The sequence below is a fragment of the Eretmochelys imbricata genome, chromosome 9, assembly GCF_965152235.1.
Source record: "Eretmochelys imbricata isolate rEreImb1 chromosome 9, rEreImb1.hap1, whole genome shotgun sequence".
NCBI classification, from domain to species: domain Eukaryota; kingdom Metazoa; phylum Chordata; order Testudines; family Cheloniidae; genus Eretmochelys; species Eretmochelys imbricata.
Window position 1 is genome coordinate 37,485,979 of NC_135580.1, and position 18,133 is coordinate 37,504,111.

At 42.9% G+C, this 18,133-nt stretch overlaps 1 protein-coding gene across 1 annotated transcript in view; it reads right to left on the minus strand.

Annotated features, from left to right (window-relative positions):
• The window catches only part of SGPP2 (sphingosine-1-phosphate phosphatase 2), an 80,849-nt gene that overhangs the window by 40,233 nt on the left and 22,483 nt on the right, over nt 1–18,133 (minus strand). Inside the window, exon 2 of the mRNA XM_077827133.1 lies at nt 996–1,154. Within this exon, the coding sequence (XP_077683259.1) occupies nt 996–1,154 (159 nt within the window). The remainder of the gene's footprint in view (nt 1–995; nt 1,155–18,133) is intronic.

Sequence of the window (18,133 nt, forward strand, 5' to 3'; positions counted from 1 at the left end):
TGTACATCAGTAGAATTGCTTACCAGGTTTCCATTAGGGTCAGTAATTTATACCTGTGCAAAGCTTCTGGTGACAATGTGACTGCATGGATATAATAAACTTAATTTGGCCTCAAGAATCTTTATGATTAGTGATGATGGAAGAAGGAAAGAACCCATCTTGACTCTCAGATCCCAGGCTTTGTTTGATGTACTGGCAGTTTGAAAACAACACCAGGTTTTTGCTTGTTGACTGAGTACCCAAGACACAGAATCACTGAGTGAAAATAGACCTGGAGCTCCAAAATGCTATTTTTACAGCCACTTTTACTCATAGACCCCCACTCCTAGAGTGGATAAAACAGCAAAGAGAAGTATGCCAAGTATGAACATGGCAATAAGTAGGTCTTCACTCTTTGTGATCTTTGATTAAAATTTGTAGCCATATATGATTACAGAAGTATTTATCACGGTCGCTCTGGACAAAACACAAATAATTTGCAATGGGCTGTTGGTGACTGTGGTGACCACTAACTTAAAATCAAGATATCAGATAAGGCTTTATGCATAGCTAGAATCAGAACAAATTCAAAAGAGCAACATTAAAATGAAATCCAAATGATAATTTCAAGTTTTAAATTAACATCAGTAGCATACTGGGGGCTTGGGATAGAGAGAAATAGCCAAATATTTTAGATCTCTCATTGCCACTTTGGGGATAGGGAGAGTGGATGCACTCTATCTTTTTCATAGCTTGTGGTCACCTCTCTTCCCAGCTGCAAGTGCAACCATACTTCCAAATAGGAGTGATACAAGGTTGATTATGTGTCTTTGAAACAGTGTAAAGAAAATCCTTTTGTAAAATTAGTTTGAAAAATTATACTTGTGCTTCTGGAAGCATAATTCATTTTACTTTAGTTTTTGATAAAAACAAGACAATCAAAAGCCAGAAGTTGATTATTATGGTGTTACAGTAATGGAATTAATAAATGTATTAATAATCACATCCGTACTTACACACCACATCATTATCAGCCTCCTCGACACATCATGATTGATGTTCCAGTAGGTGAATGGAAGGAATGTGATGTAAAAAATCTCTTCACCCAAGGCAGATGAAAACTTGAACAGGTAGTAGTAGAAATAATTCTTCACAACATATTTCTGTGCACAATCCTGAAAGTGAAATGTTTTTAGCATGTTTCAGTAAACTTATTGAATTAAATTGTTAGCAGTACAATTGTCAAGGTTCCTTCCCCACTCTGAACTCTAGGGTACAGATGTGGGGACCTGCATGAAAGACCCCCTAAAATTATTCTTACCAGCTTAGATTAAAAACTTCCCCAAGGTACAGACTTTGCCTTGTCCTTGAACCCTATGCTGCCACCACCAAGCACGTTAAACAAAGAACAGGGAAAGAGCCCACTTGGAGACATCTTCCCCCAAAATATCCCCCCAAACCCTACACCCCCTTTCCTGGGGAAGGCTTGATAAAAATCCTTACCAATTTGTACAGGTGAACACAGACTCAAACCCTTGGATATTAAGAACAATGAAAAATCAATCAGGTTCTTAAAAGAAGAATTTTAATTAAAGAAAAGGTAAAAGAATCACCTCTGTAAAATCAGGATGGTAAATACTTTACAGGGTAATCAGATTTAAAACATAGAGAATCCCTCTAGGCAAAACCTTAAGTTACAAAAAGGCACAAAAACAGGAATATACATTCCATTCAGCACAGCTTATTTTACCAGCCATTTAACAAAAGGAAATCTAATGCATTTCTAGCTAGATTACTTACTGACAGAGTTTTTGAGACTGCATTCCTGATCTGTTCCTGGCAAAAGCATCACACAGACAGACAGACCCTTTGTTTCCCCCACTCCAGCTTTGAAAGTATCTTGTTTCCTCATTGGTCATTTTGGTCAGGTGCCAGGGAGGTTATTTTAGCTTCTTAAACCTTTACAGGTGAAAGGGGTTTGCCTCTGGTCAGGAAAAATTTTACAGCACTGTATACAGAAAGGTGGTTACCCTTTCCTTTATTTTTATGACAGCAATTTAAACAACTAGGGCTACAAACCAGTTTGCAATTCAAACAGCAATTTGGTGCAGTGAGACTCCAGAACTGTAGGTTTAGTTTTTCATATTAAAGTGAATTTTATAACTAACTGATGCATAGATGAAATGTGTTTTCCCTCCTCCCCCAGTCAGTTATGACAAGTGATATACAGGAAGACAATTAGACACACGCACGCGCAAAGGTTCAGACCTGGACTAGTCTCTGTTTTTGGAGGGTCAGACGTGGAACCCTCCTGGCCCTACATTTAGGGAGCTTATGCAGCTTTAGATAAAAGGAAGAACTATTGCTCGACAGAAGAATGTGATGAGAAAGCAAAACCCAAAGATCAAATAGAATAGTAAATAAAGCAAATTGTGTTTTTGCGCTTTGCCTCACTGCCTAAGGAGGCTGGATTAACATTTGCCTTTATACATCCTGAAATTTGCCCTAGGATAGCAAGTGGCATCCCTCCTTTATAAACCATTTTTTACTTTCAACCTCCATTTTTCCCCAACTCTCTTATCCAGAGGGCCACAAACTCTGCCTCTATCTCAATGGGGGATTAAGCAACTGTGGAAATAGCATATCCTCTCCACCATGTGAGGTCCTGACAAGACGCTGCAGTGGGACAAGAAGATTGACGTAACTTTTTAAAAACTCAGTAAATGCTGTGCTTCGTGACAGAGGTAATTTATAAGCTAAATTGCTTAAATTTAACTTGATTCAACTTTTAAAAGGGCTGCATGAGCAGATTGCAAAATGAGGTGGGTATCTGTGAACCAAGGGTAAGAAATAGTTCTCCTATTGTTATGTGCTTTAATACTCCCTGTTTTTCATCCCTCTCCTATTTTTTGTATGTCAATACACAACATGATTCTACAGAACAAAACCTTCCAGAGCACCCATCTCTTATAGTAGGTTATTACCTGTAATTGCCCTTTGAAGATGTACATCTTTAATGTTTGTTTATTGTGGTAGTGCCTAAGGACCAACCAAGAATGGGCCCCATTGTGCTAGGCACTATACGAACATGGAGTTGCAGATGGTCTCTGCCCGGAAGAGTTGACAATCTAACTATAACAGAGTGAGCAGGGGGAGGAAAGAGAACGTCAAGCAGAGTGAACAATGTGATGGTAAGTGTTCTATTAGTTCTACCATTTTTTTGGTAGGGAGATCAGTTAATAGAAAGAAAAGTGAAGGGAGAGGGGATGCTGAAGGGAAGTGAGCTGAGGGGGTGGCAGGGGAGTGTAGCTGAGATGAAGAGACTTTGGGGGGGACAGGTGGGAGAGTTGGAGTAAACAGCCAATCAGCGCAGGGCAGAGAACACCCAATCAAAACTGAAATGCTCTGAATGTCCAAAGGTTTCTGCTTTGGCTGCTCGTGCAGCTGCTCCTACCTGCTGAAGGAAGAACAGGAGTACTTGTGGCACCTTACAGACTAACAAATTTATTTGACCATAAGCTTTCATGGGCTACAGCCCACTTCATCAGATGCATTCAGTGGAAAATACAGTAAGACTATTTTATATACACAGACAACATGAAACAATGGGTGTTACCATGCACACTATAATGAGAGTGATCAGTTAAAGGTGAGCTATTACCAGCAGAAGAGAGAAGGAAAAACAAAAACAAAAAAAATTCTTTTGTAGTGATGATCAAGATGGGCCATTTCCACAAGTACTCCTGTTCTTTTTGCGGATACAGACTAACACGGCTGCTACTCTGAAACCTGTCCTACCTGCTGGAGTCTCTGCCTAGCTCCTCTCTGCATTTTTCCCCCCTAAGGCCATGTGGTGAGGGAGGAGGGGAGAGAGGGTTAGGCCCCACCTGACTGCTAGTTTCCCCAGAATGGGGGGATCCTCCACTGCACAGTTCTGGGTCCGGAGGGTGTTGGCTGAGGTGTGGCTGCTCAAGGCGATCTACCGCCCCAGGCAAAACATCAGTGTGCCACTCCCCTCCCACAGGCCTAGGGCAGCAGAAATTGGCCCAGCCACCTCTCCATTATGATGGTGGGACAGCTGAGCCAAATTTAAGTAAGCGGCATTGTGTCCTGACACACTGGGTCACACCACCATTCAAATTGTGCCCAGATGCCCCTCTGTCATGACAGAGAAAACCTATAATAAACAGCTTACATGTATGTCTAACTTATCAGGCCATCACCCGTCTTCCACATGGAGACCCTGATGGGACTTCTAGTACTACAGGCTCTGTCACAGGGCCTGTCACTTCGTCACAATCTTATGTCAGTTCTTACATTAAGTGTAAGTGACTCCCTCCCTAGGTCAGGGCAGTCGCTTTACATAGTTTCTAGTCCTTTGTCTGCTTGACCTCTTGACCCAGGTCACACTAGTATATGATATTCTCCCTATGCATAAAGCTTCCACAGGTTTATTACCTGTATTTTTTCCATAGTTGGGATTTGCATTAATTATTCCTTGTTGTCTTTAGCTCCTACAGAAGCATTGTTTAGCTTTAGCTCACCCACTAACAATACAATCACAGACAAGCCCATAAAGATACACATAACTTATAAACTTGATACAGTAGTCTTTAAATGTAACATCTGTCATCTCTCTCCACATAATCACTGAATATTTCATATTCCCAAAGCATTACATCTGTCACACATAGCATACAAAGCCCCTGACATTTGTCACCAAAACTAGCTTCCAAAAAAACTGAGGACTAAATTGATGATCTATTCGTGGATCTGAAATAGTCATGCTATTCCCACTGCATGAAGATACAAGCCACTGGAAGGGAGAGGTCCACTAGGGGAAGCCCCTGATACTTTCTCAAACTCAGTCCACTGATGTCTCTCACTCCTAACTCTGTGGGAAACTGACAAACTAGCCACACTGCAAAACTCTGGAAATAAGACAGTGGACAGTGTAGTCTGGAGACTTATAACTTGTAAAAGAGACAATAAGCATAAAAAACAGATGGATGCACAGATTCATTTCAGCAGAATAACAGTCAAGTGTCAGATGTACCTTTTTAAAAAAATATCACCCACATCAGATGTGGCACATCAGGGAAATGACACAGACTGAGCAGGCAAAGATGTGAAGAGCTGGGTTAAAAATCTCGTTCCTGACTGGAGGGAAATTAGATTTCAGAAGAGAGATAGTACATGAAAGGCACACAGACACTAAGATTGAGTCAAGTCACTACACATTGTGTAAATGGAGTTGGGCAAGGGAGTAGATGCTATATCTGTGCAGCTGAACTCCGCTTATGTTAAAGGATTAATCAATTATGTCTGAGCAGCCATCACCCACCTACACAAAGTAGGCTTAAACATCCATGCGGTTGTGAAATGGTATGAGGAGCAGTTTTCTGACAGTGACAAAAGCTAAATAATTTTTCAGTAGTAGAATTAGTTGGGAGGTTTCCAATGAAATTATTTTTCATCAGAAAATGCTGATTTGTCGAAACCAAAGATTTTGAAGAAACATACTAGTTTCAATGAACCTTTCATTGGGAGAGGTTTCTCAGAACCATGGTGGGGGTGGAGGGGGAAATGACAAAGACCAACCCCAGAATAGTCTATAGCCCAGTGGTGAGAGCACTCACTTGAGGTGTGGCCTATTGGCTTTTCTGGGGTAGGTCTCTCCCAATCTCTCCTGTTTGGAGCTGTTCCACTTTCTATTCATTTATTAAATCTGGGTCTCCCACACCCCACATAAGTGTCTTAATCACTGGGCTAGAGTCAGCCTCCCTTTGGCTCAATGAATAATTTACACAAAGTGGAACAGCTCAAACCTCGAATCTGTCAGCCATCCAAGCACTCTCCTCATGGCTATGCCAGGCCCTGCTTTGCCTTGAAGGTTCATAATAGGTGCACTCCAGTCCCCAAGTCCGTTTGAAGCATACTTCTGTAGTATTCTGTTTCTTAGCTACTGAACACTCACAGAATTACGAGGTCAGCTGTCCTCAGGGGAACCATGTACCCACTGGCTTGAATGATCCAATTCAGTGTCAGCTCCTTATACAATACCACCGCATTGAGTCATATTTATAAGTTTATTATCAAAGATTAAGATTTAAGACATAGTGAGTAAGGATAATGGAAACAGAAGGGGTTACATATAAAGTAAAATCATTGTATGATTCTTAAAGCTTTACTTTAACAGGCGAATCATTTGTCTAAAGAAGCATATCTCATCCCAAATGTCCTTTGCAGCATTTGCAACCAAGGCTGGTTGGGATCTCATTTTCATGAATGTACAGGCACTGTCCATTTACTGCCTTGGTGCAGAATTAGGGGGTGTCTCCTTGCCTTCTACTTTTATCACCAGAGTTCACAGTCTGCCCTCAGAAACAGCAGAGCCCATCACTTATTTTTCCTGCTGATTGCATATCCTCTTGTTGCTTAAGTCCCCACAGGTTAAACAACTAGGAAGCAGTTCAAAATTCAACTCTGGCAAAGATGCACCTTCTCAATAGCGTTTAGGCTGAGATTTTCAAAGCTCCTGTGGAATCTGGACACCCATTTCCCATTAATTTTTAAAAGGAATTAGGCAGCCAAATCCCTTTGTCTGCTTTGAAAATATCAGCAGGCCTTCAACAGGGGAGTGCGTATTTACCTCAATTTACTGTGACAAAGCTCCTCTGCCGCCTTGGTGGATCCTGTGCTTTTTGGCAGATTTGCTCACCTCAGAGGTTCACAGCAGCCCTCAGTTTGGCCACTTCTGCTGGAGGCTCAAACCCACCATTCACTCAGCTAACCTCATCACTGGGCAGCATGCGGGAAATGGAAAACAATCTCTGCAGTACTCTGAAACCTGCAGTCTCTGTTGTCCCACCCAGTGAGTCAGGGAAAGGGCAGATTCCTTTCCAAATTAGACCTTCCTTTCTAGTGTTTCTCACAGACCAGGTCAACTCCTCCTACATCTAATCAGGAGTTGGGGGGGGATGGAGGGAACCCAGACCCACCCTCTACACTGGGTTCCAGCCCAGAGCCCTGTGGATAGCAACTGTCTACAATGTTCCCTGTATCAGCTGCATGACAGTTACAACTCTCTGGGCTACTTCCCCAAGGCCTTCCCCTAGCACCTTCTTTATTCTCACTGCAGGATCTTCCACCTGATCATGCTTGTACTCTTCAGTCCTCCAGAAGCACACCCCCACGCTAACTGATGGGAGGTCCTTTTTAAAGCAGGTGTTCTGATTAGCCTGCCTGCCATAATTGATTCTAGTAAGTTCTTAATTGGCTCCAGGTGTCTTAATTAGCTTGCCTGTCTTAATTGGTTCTAGCAGGTTCCTGATTGCTTTAAGGCAGTTCCTGCCCTAGTCACTCAGGGAACAAAAAACTATTCATCCAATAGCTAGTACATTTGCCTTCTACTAGACTCCTATACCTCCCTGATCTGTGTCTGTCACATTACATAAAGTTGTAAATGGTCTTCGGACAGTGAGGGGGGAAGATAAGAAACAAGGAAAATCTGCATTTCAGCAAACAGGTAAGAAGAAACAGTGTGCATCCTCTTTCACTACTAGGAACCATGTTGCCGTCTTTTCTGTTTGAATAAACTTTGCTTTGAGGGGTAACCTTCAGGAAAATGCATCTCAAAGGGGGGGCTGGACTAGAAAAGTGAGAGGCAAAACCATGCTAAGTTCTCTCTCCCTATTCATAGCTCTCTTTTCTCCTAAGAAGACAAAAGAAACAGTCATTAAACTTTGGGAGCAGATCCTAGCCTGAGAGTTTGGTCAGTAGTGTTACTGGAAATGTGGTAAGGGACTTCTCCTTGAACCAAGTCTAGAGTGTTCTGTTTAGAAAGAGTTTAATCTTTATTTTCCTTGTAACCATTTCTGACTCTAATGCTTCATTTCTTCTACTCACTTTGAAATCTCCCTCTCTCTGTAAATAAATGCACTTATTTTATTCTTTCATTAAAATTAATCCAGTGTTGTGACTTGTTTGGATAACTTCATTTAAGGTAAAAGCGGCCAAGAGTCCTGTGGCACCTTATAGACTAATAGAACGTAAGCTTTTGTGGGTGAATACCCACTTTGTCGGATGCATGTATTAAACATGCATTTAAGGTAGCAGATTGTTGTTATGTTGATGCCCTTAAAGGGGCAAGGGACTTAATACAACTGGACTGTCCAGGAGAGGGTTGGACAGGGCAAAGCACACCTTTTTGAGGGGAAATCTGGGACTGGAAGTGTGCTGGGGGTCACCTGCACCTAGTAACGAAAGCTGATGGAAGCCAGAGTGTGGCTGGTGTTTACTGACAGGTGGCTAGAGTCAGAGCTTCTGGACCAGAGCTGTGGCTATATGCAGATACTCAGGGTGTGACCTGCACGTAGGTTGGGAACTACAACAGCAAAGCGGTGGGAGGCATCTCAGATTGCAGGGCAAGTGGGGAATCAACCCCTCACTGGTCTGGATTACATCCTGGAATGTTATGCAGCTGTAATTCTTTTAGTAATTGTCTGAGGATGATAGTAGCAAGAAACCTAAAGGAGCTGCATCCATTCAACTAACTCATCTAAGAAAAGATCATTTATTTAAATTCACTTTAGATAGACAAGAGACAGAAAAGAAGAAGTCAGTGTTCTTGAAACACCAATTTGATGGGCTTATTCCCCCATGTATTAGTATTAGAAGTCATATATTAGTAACAGACATCTCCATAAGTAAACTTAACAGTTCTGCAGCACTGAATGAATTAAGGAAGAATCATGCTCAATATCTTGAGTCTAGTATGCCAATTAGAAACAACATGGACTAATTAGCAACTATGGTGCTTTGTGTCTAATATCATTAAACTGTATTTGGACATACTTATGCTTATCCCAAAAGAATCCTCACTCCTTAGTGTGCTCATTCTCCATTAAGCAACAATCTTTGTGTTAGGAATTGTGTGCTCATGTGTCTTAAATTGAAAATGAGCAGCACACTCCCAAGGTCAGTTATTCAATTCTTAAGAAATCAGATAAAGACTGTTGTAATTAGAAGTTATTTAAAAATAGAACTGGCCCAAAAATGGAAACAGTTCTGTGAAAAATGTTGGTTTTATTGACTTCTCAGGATTTGAAGTGGATCCATTTGGGGAATTTTTTTTCATTATTCTTTCCTCATCCCCAGTAGAATCTGCCTGAGATATTTATTACGTCATTCTCTCTCTCTCTCTCTCACTAACACTATAGAGTAGCATAGGGTGTAGGAACTTGTTACTCTGGACTGCACTGTTTGTTACTTTCCTTCATTTAGATACACTTTTTTCTTAATGTTTGTGTGATAGTTCTGGCATTCACACCTGTTTGCTTCCTAGGGAAATGGTAGCTTACAGTAACATGGTCTGTCATGAGTAGTAGTAGACTTGAACAAGCTTTGAGATTTATCACTTCATTAATACTTGATCTGCATTTCTCTGGTGGCCCCAGCAGTTTCAGCATAAATTAAGCTTTTTAAAAAAAATAGTTTCTAACCCTTATGGTTATGAAATACTCTGAGCATGGGAGGCCCATAAGCAAAATTAGATCAGTCCCTTTAAGAGGTGGAACCCCCTCACATTCATTTCCATAGGGTGCTAACTATGGTAACATTTACTATTTCTTGACAATCATTTCAGAATAAAGCTGGGATCATGGTAGGAGCTTTGGTAGAGCACAGTCCCCTTTTTACCCCCTGTCTAACCCTGGCATGGGATTTCTGTGGGAGCTAATCCCATTTTAAGACCGCTGAAGCACTTGAATCACTACTTTATACGGAAAGTTATTGCAATTAATTTCGGTGAACATTTACATTCTCTCATGTTCATAGCAGTTTATCCCTCCAACCTCTTCTTAAGAATAGCTCATTTAAATAATTTGTGAGTCTCCTGAGACAGTCTAAAAATTGTTTTTACTTAACCTACGGAAGTGATTTGATGTCTTTAATATTCTATGAGGTATGTTTTTAATAATTTAGCACACAGCCCACTTGGCTCAGGGAGGGAGAGGCATCCAGCTGAGTTGTAATTGGTTTTGTACAAATACCATGCACAAAAGTGTAGTGGAAATGGGAATTTTAAGAACACTTTTGGAAAGGGTTTGAGTATAATACCCCAGGACATAGTTCCATTTGAAAAAATCAACTCAGAAAACAAAATTGCACATTCATAAGATGCAGGGCTACCTGAATATGTAGCTCTGATTTAAGTTAACCACATTCATAGGAACCAGTTAACCACTTGAGTCCTTCCTAATGCACTGGCAGGTAGGAGTGGGGAAAATGTACATTTATTTCTGGCTTCAGTGCAACACCAGGTAGCTACACTGATATGCTGATGTTCCAGTGGAACATCTTACCCTTCAGTATAATGTTACTAAATTCTGCTTCATGGCAGAAGTCTGCAGGGAAAGGATAAGAGACCAAACAAATTCCAGCAGAGCCACACTCAAACTATTATTATAGGCTATCAGGACACAGTTTTGTGTGCAAATGGTAAAATATATCCATCGTTTATAATTATAGACCAAATGTTATTTTTGTCCCTGTTCATTCAATATTTTCTCCCTAAGTTAAAGGATTATAAATGAAGGCAGCTATTGGTAATGACAATTCGATAGTTTTCACCCCCCTCAAAATAAAGTCTGTCTTTTTCCATGGGAGTGAGGAGAAAATCTCTGCTATCCATGACTGTAACCCACCTGAAATGTATTATAGATGTAGTTTATTAAGGTGTGTCATGACTTGGGGAATCTATGTACAACTTATGAGTTCCTGTTGAGGATTCTGAACTCTGCATATATATCTTTGTCTATAAACTCCATTTTGAATAATGAGCTTGTCTGCCTTCTCCCTTGTCTTCTCATCTCCATGTTGGACTGAAATTCCAAGAGGGTAGTGACACAGGACTAACAATGAGGGTTGCTAAGCCTTGATGATCCTCTATTCGCGTAGAAGCCTCTTTGGACAAAAAGTTAGCTACCACCCAGAAAAACCAGTTGGCTCAGGTGTGCTGATAACTAAGCAACAAATTGCCTGATGGGGACTGGCCACCTGAAGAAAAGGTTGATCAGCAGGTCACCTGACAAAGGGGACAAACAGTTATAAGAGAAGAAAGGGGTCTCTGACTAGCCATTTTAGAAAGAGAGGGAGAAGAGACCAGAAAGCTGGCTACAGGAGTAAGAGGTGAGTCACATTATTCCAAAGGAGAAGCTATATGCAGGAGGGAAGGGTGAGAGGAGAGATGCTGGACAATTTAAAAGACTCTGACCTGAGCCCCCAAAATGCTCAAGGGTGGTGAGGAAATAGAGACAAATGCATACAGGTGTTTTGTCTAGCTCTGTATATTTATTGTGATAGGGCCTTTACAAAGCCTGTGTGTGTTATGTGCTTCAACTATCCCTGGAAAGGTAACTGGTAAATCCAAAACCTTGGAGCACTAGGGAAGGGTATACTTATGCTGGTGGGGAATCCAGCACTAGTGTCAGGGCCTAGGCAGCTGAACTGTGGTGTCTCAGCTCTGTGAAAGGGTGCTAGATGGAAAATCTGTCCCCTGAGTATGTGCCTAGAAACCCAGTGTCTCAGGCAGTTCCTGGATTCTGCTTGGGCTCAGGAAGCCTAAAAGTGCAAGAGTCCAATGTGGTAGGACCCAAACACAGCAGCCTAGTGAGTGTCCACCAGGCAAAGATTTACCAAGGCTGTGACAAGATGTAATGTAGCTGCCTACCTAAAATACTTCTGATCCAGGTGTCGGGGATATGGGTAAATTCTACATTGGGGGGGAGAACAGAGCATAGTTTGATTTCCAGATGAGGTTGCACTAATGGAAAGAAGCATTTTTATTTGTCAATTGAGCAAGTCTGATTCAGACTCATTGATGCCTTTGTGAACAAGACTCCCTTTTCAGCCTAGAATAGAGCTTTATGTTCCATGTGACTGAGATTCAGTCAGCACAAATGAAGTGCACATACCCATCATTCAGGGTTAACCACATGGTTCAGGAAAAAATCCAAGCTGTGCTGTAGGCTCTCACCTTGTGGTCTGGCCAACCCCCTAAAGTCGTGAGCTCTACTGCCCCCTACTTTGTTTTGGGTTTAGATATGCCCAAGATGTCAAAGCATTGTTCTATTTGTAACAATTGAAAAGTTCTTTTCAAATTAAAAATACAACTGTTTCCTGAATGTTTAGGACTTAAAAGCTAGACAAATGTGTAAAATCAGTTTCTCCTTTGCTTACCAGCCAATGCTAAAGTTTTGTGTGCGCAAGTGGTAGCCTAGCCTGGGGAGGAGAAATACTGAACACTAAATGCAGCTCATAATGCTGTTTTATGCAATTGACTTCAAATTCTTAGGCAGCATAAAGATCGCCATTTACACTTGCTGTGAGATGTATTATCAAACTGAGCGAATAACTGATTTTTTCAGTTCAGAGGGGAAGTGTACCCAGCCCCCCCCAAAATCAGTTCAGTTAAACCATATATATCTTTATTTTTCTCACTAATATGAAAACAAATAGTTTACGGTTGAATGAAACATTTTGCTCAAACCCAAAAAGAAAATTCAGTTTTTCATTTCATTTGGGGTATTTTTTTAATTTAACTCTTTTAACTGACCATTTTAGTAAGTTTAAAACTATTTTGACTTAGAGAAAAATCATTTTTCAGCCATATCTATTTGACAAATTCACAACTACCTTTGGTGCTCAAGAAAAAAAGTATTTTTCAGCAAATTTATTATTCCCACCTTCCACCCCAAATCATCAGGTTCTAATTGTCAACAGTTGTAGCAGAAACGCACTATACTGAACTTAGATCTTGGCAGATAAATACCTTTCAGAGTTCATCCTGGCTTCTATACATGTTAATTAAAACGATTTTTAGTAGGGGGGTAGAGAATGTTAAATTTACAAAGGTTTTTCTTGTTTAACAGTGAGTTGAGGAGGGAAAACATGTATGAAAACACAGACACCTGTCTGAAATCCTGGAAATATGATAGAAATATAGTTTTAAGTGACCTAGCTGGAGTCTGCTAAGTACTTTGGATGATTAAAATTTAGGATGGCTGGTCTAAGGGTCAACAACATTGAAGGACAACTTACTCTTTACACTGAAGCCTCAGCCCTGGTCTACACTATGGGGTTAGGTTGAATTTAGCCATGTTAGGTCTATTTTAAAATTAATGCAACCACACAACCAACCCTGTTCCGTCGACCTAAAAGGCTCTTAAAATCGACTTCTGTACTGCTCCCCAGAGAGGGGAGTACTGCTAAAAATTGACTTTTCTGGGTCGAATTTGGGGTAGTGCAGGTGCAATTGGCCTCTGGGAGCTCTCCCAGGGTGTTCCAATGTGACCAATCTGGACAGCACTTTCAACTCCGATGCACTAGCCAGGTACAAAGAAAAAGCCCTGGGAAATTTTGAATTTCATTTCCTGTTTGGTCAGCATGGCAAACTCAGCAGCACAGATGACCATGCAGTCCCTCCAGAATTGCAAACGAGCTCCAGCATGGACCGAAAGGGAGACCCTGAATCTGATTGCTGTATGGGGAGAAGAATCTGTGCAGGCTGAACTCCGATCAAAAAGAAGAAATGCTAATATATATACCAAAATCGCACAGGACATGGTGGAGAGAGGCTACAACAGGGACACACAGCAGTGCCACGTGAAAGTCAAGGAGCTCAGGCAAGCTTACCACAAGACAAAGGAGGCAAACTGTCACTCTGGGTCAGAGCCCCATATATGCTGCTTCTATGATCAGCTGCATGGCATTCTAGGGGGGGACCCTACCACTACCCCACCACTGTCCGTGGACACCTGCAAGGGGGGAGTCTCACACCACAAGAAGGAGGATTTTGTGGAGGAGGAGGAGAATGCACAGCAGGCAAGCGGTGAATCCGTTCTCCTTGGCAGCCAAGGCCTTTTCATCATCCTGGAGCCAATACCCTCCCACAGCGGGATCCCTGACCCTGAAGCAGGAGAAAGGCAGCTCTGGTAAGTGCACATTTGTAACTACAGTACAGGGATTAAAAGCAATAGTGTTTTGCCCTGAAGAATCAGGATGCATTTGCACCCACTACAGCTACTGGAAAAGTCTGTTAACATGTCTGGGGATGGAGCAGGACTCCTCCAGGGACATCTCCATGAAGCTCTCCTGGAGGTACTCTGAAAGTCTTTACAGAAGGTTTCAGGGGAGGGCTGCCTTATTTCATCCTTCACAGTAGGACACTTTACCACACCAAGACAGTAGCAAGTAGTCTGGAAACACTGCAGCACAAAGCATGGCAGCGAATGGTCCTGGGTTTGGTCAGATTCAAGCAACATTTGGTATTTATCTTTCTGTGTTAGCCTCAGGAGAGTGATATCATTCCTGGTCACTTGGTTGAAATAGGGGAATTTTTGTAAGGGAACAGTAAAAGGACCCCAATCATGCTGGGTTGTTTGTGCTTGGCTAAAAGGGATCGTCCCAGAGAATAGCCAGGCAGTGGGGTGGGGGGAGGTGTGTGCTGCACATCCACGTGGCAACCACAGCCCCTCCTTTTTAAATGTAAAACCCAACCAGCATTGCTTGCTATGGAAAAGGATGGCCCTGCAGTCTGAAACCATTCCCACATGTTATGAAGGTGGAAGAAGCCAACCCTGCATATCAAAAGGCTTACCATGGCTGCCTGGAAACTGAATTCTGTTGCCCAGACATTTGTGATGTGTCACCATACTGACAGGTGCTCAATAAAAAAGGCAAAATGCAACCTTGTACCTAAAGCACATGTGCTGTCTGCTGTGAATTGCTTGATTCACAGTGAAAGTTTCCCTTTTGGTCTCAAATGTATCCTCTTAAATTTTATTCTCCCTTTATCTGCCCCCAGGTGCAAATGTTTCTATGCTCCCCCTATCATCTCCATCCCTGAGGTTATAGATTAGAAGGAGAAAAAAATGCACTCATGATGACATTTTCTGAGCTCATGCAGTCCTCCCACACTGATAGGACACAGCTTAATGCATGAAGGCATTCAGTGACAGAGGCTAGGAAAGCATTAAGTGAGCACAAAGAGCAGAGACAGGCTGTGATACTGAGCCTAATAGGGGAGCAAATGAACATGAAGTGTCTGTTGGAGCTGCAGAAAAGCCAAAAAGAGCAGACCCCCGCTGCATCTATTGTATAACTGCCTGCCCTCCTCCCCAAGTTTCATATCCTTCTCACCCAGAGACCCCAGAATGTGTGTGTGTGGTGGGGGAGAGGCTCTGGGCACCCAGCCACTGCACTCCAGAGGATGGCCTAAGCAACAGAAGGCTGTCATTCAAACAGTTTTGATTTGTAGTTTGGCTACAATAAGCAATGTGGCCATGGCCTTGTCCTTCCCTCTTCCTGCACCCTACCCCACCTGGGCTACCTTGTCAGTTATCTCTACTTAATTAATAAAGAAAGAATGCATGGTTTCAAAACAATAGTGACTTTATTTCCTTTGCCAGCTGTGATCGAAGGGGGGGAGGGTGGTTGGCTTACAGGGAATTAAAATCAACAAAGGGGATGGGTTTGCAGCAGGGAGAAACACACACAGCTGTCAGACCGAAGCCTAGCCAGTCATGAAACTGGTTTTTAAAGCCTATCTGATGTGCAGCATGCCTAGCTGTGCTCTTCTAATCACCCTGGTGTCTGGCTGCTCAAAATCAGCCACCAGGCGATTTGCCTCAACCTCCCACCCCACCATAAATATCTTCCCCCTTACACTCACAGATATTATGGAGCACACAGCAAGCAGCAACAACAATGAGAATGTTGCTTGTGCTGAGGTCTAACCTAGTCAGCAAACAGCGCCAGTGAGCTTTTAAACATCCAAAGGCACATTCTACCACCATTCTGCACTTGCCAGCTTACAGTTGAACTGCTCCTTATTACTGTCCAGGCTGCCTGTGTATGGCTTCATGAGCCATGGGAGCAAGGGGTAGACTGGGTCCCCAAGGATAACTAGTGGCATTTCACCATCTCCAACGCTAATTTTCTGGTCTGGGAAGTAAGTCCCTTCTTGCATCTGCTCAAACAGCCCAGAGTTCCTAAGCATGCACCTTTCTCAGCCCTCCCACGCTGATATCTGTGATCCACCAGTGCTTGCAGCACCATTGAGAAGTACCCCTTGCAGTTTACATACTGATTGGCAAGGTGGTCTGGTGCCAAAATAGGGATATGTGTTCCATCTATTGCCCCACTACAGTTAGGGAACCCCATTGCAGCAAAGTCATCCAGTATGACTGGCACATTTCCCAGAGTCAGTGTTCCACTGTATCAACCAGTCCCACTGCCACCAGGATGTCCCAATTGCCACAGCCCATGCTTTCAGGAACATCTGCGTCCATGTCCTCATCACAATCATCCTTGTGCTGGCATCTCTTAGCTCAGTTCTGCACATACTCCAGGATAATGTGTGAGGAGTTTACAATGCTCACAACAGCAGCGGTGAGCTGAGCAGGTTCCATGCTTCCTGTGGTATGGCATCTGCACAGGTAACCCAGGAAAAAAGGTCCAAAACGATTGTCTGCCATTGCTTTCATGGAAGGGAGGGAGGAGCGACTGATACCATGTACCCAAAACCACCCTTGACAATGTTTTTGCTCCATCAGGCATTAGGAGCTTAATCCAGAATTCCAATGGGCAATGGAGACTGCAGAAAAGCTACCCACAGTGCACTGCTCCATAAGTCAATGCTAGCCACAGTATCAAGGATACACTCCACCGACTTAACGTACTTAGTGAGGACATACACAATCAACTGTATAAAACTGATTTCTAAAAATTAACTTCTATAAAATTGCCCTAATTTTGTAGTGTAGACATACCCTTTGGGAGACACTACTAGGAATTTGTGCAAAGGATTTTCAGATGCTTAGTTAACATTTGCCACTTTGTTTGTTCCCAGTTTGAACCTAGCTTATAGTAAACCATTGCTTTGTGCTTACTACAGGAAGGCTGCTGCCATTTATCAACTTCATCCTATTATACAGTGTTTGGAGGCAGAAATCAATTGTATCCTCTCCCCTACAATATGAGACTCAAGTCACTTGATGACCATGAAAAAGTAATGAGATGACCCTGCATAGGTCATCTGCAGCTGGGCTCAGATCTCTGGATCTAAAAAAGAGACTCTGTTGCTAGAGCTAAGAAAACCAGGACTTTCAGCTCAAGAGCATAAATCATTATGTAGATTACAAGACAACTTGCTGTTTAGCAGTGAGACCAAATATTTAATGCCAAGAAAGATGCTGGACAGCTGAAAGTCTTACTATAGTCGGAGCTGGTATCATAACTCATAGTTATGTTTACCTAACAGTTCCCCAGGTAAGACCCCATTACAGTTACTTATACATTTTCCAGACTTTAACTATTCAGGCTAAAGTTTCCCATGCTGAGTGTCTGCCTTATGTAAGCGGGGGAATAGTCCCGCTATTGTGGGGAACTTTCCTGGCTTCTGTACTACCCCGGTGAAGTGGGCTAGCGAAAGGATCTGGGTCCTCGCTCCCACTTCCTTTACCCAGTGGCCTCCCTGCCCTTGAGGACTCCCCTTCCACTCTCCTGTCTGGCAGAGTCCTCGTAACCCCAACAAGGCTGGGCCAAGGATTCCTGGGGGGCTCGATCCCCAACCCTACTGTGGTCACCTAGGACAGGGGCTAGGGTGTCCCCACTTCGGGGTACTCTCTCTGCCCTGGGCACTTCTCTGACCCACTGACCGTTACATACAAGTTAAAGCAAATGCAAGTTATTTCATCAACAATTTATTTTAAAAAGAACAAGGGGAAATGGGAAAGGTTAAAGGAAACATCAATCCGCTCTGTGGCAGGGAACATCACAAACAGTGTCTCTGGAATGTCAGGGCACGTCACAGTCTGTTCCTTGTGGCCTTCTTCTCAGGCCCTGGTTGTGCTGCAGGGATGCTGTGGGTTGGACACTTGCTCTGGTGGTGGCCACACGCTCTCAGGCTCTAAGTGGTAGGACCCTTCTTCCCAGCATCGCCCCTGCCCTGTCGGGGTTACGATCCAAGCCTGGCCTGCAGAGCCTCTTCGCTGAAGCGTCTCCCTGTGCTGGGCCCACTGCCCAGGGCCCCCCTCGCTCTCCCCAGCTGCTCACCGCATCCAGCTCTGGACTGCTCCGGCTCTACCACTCT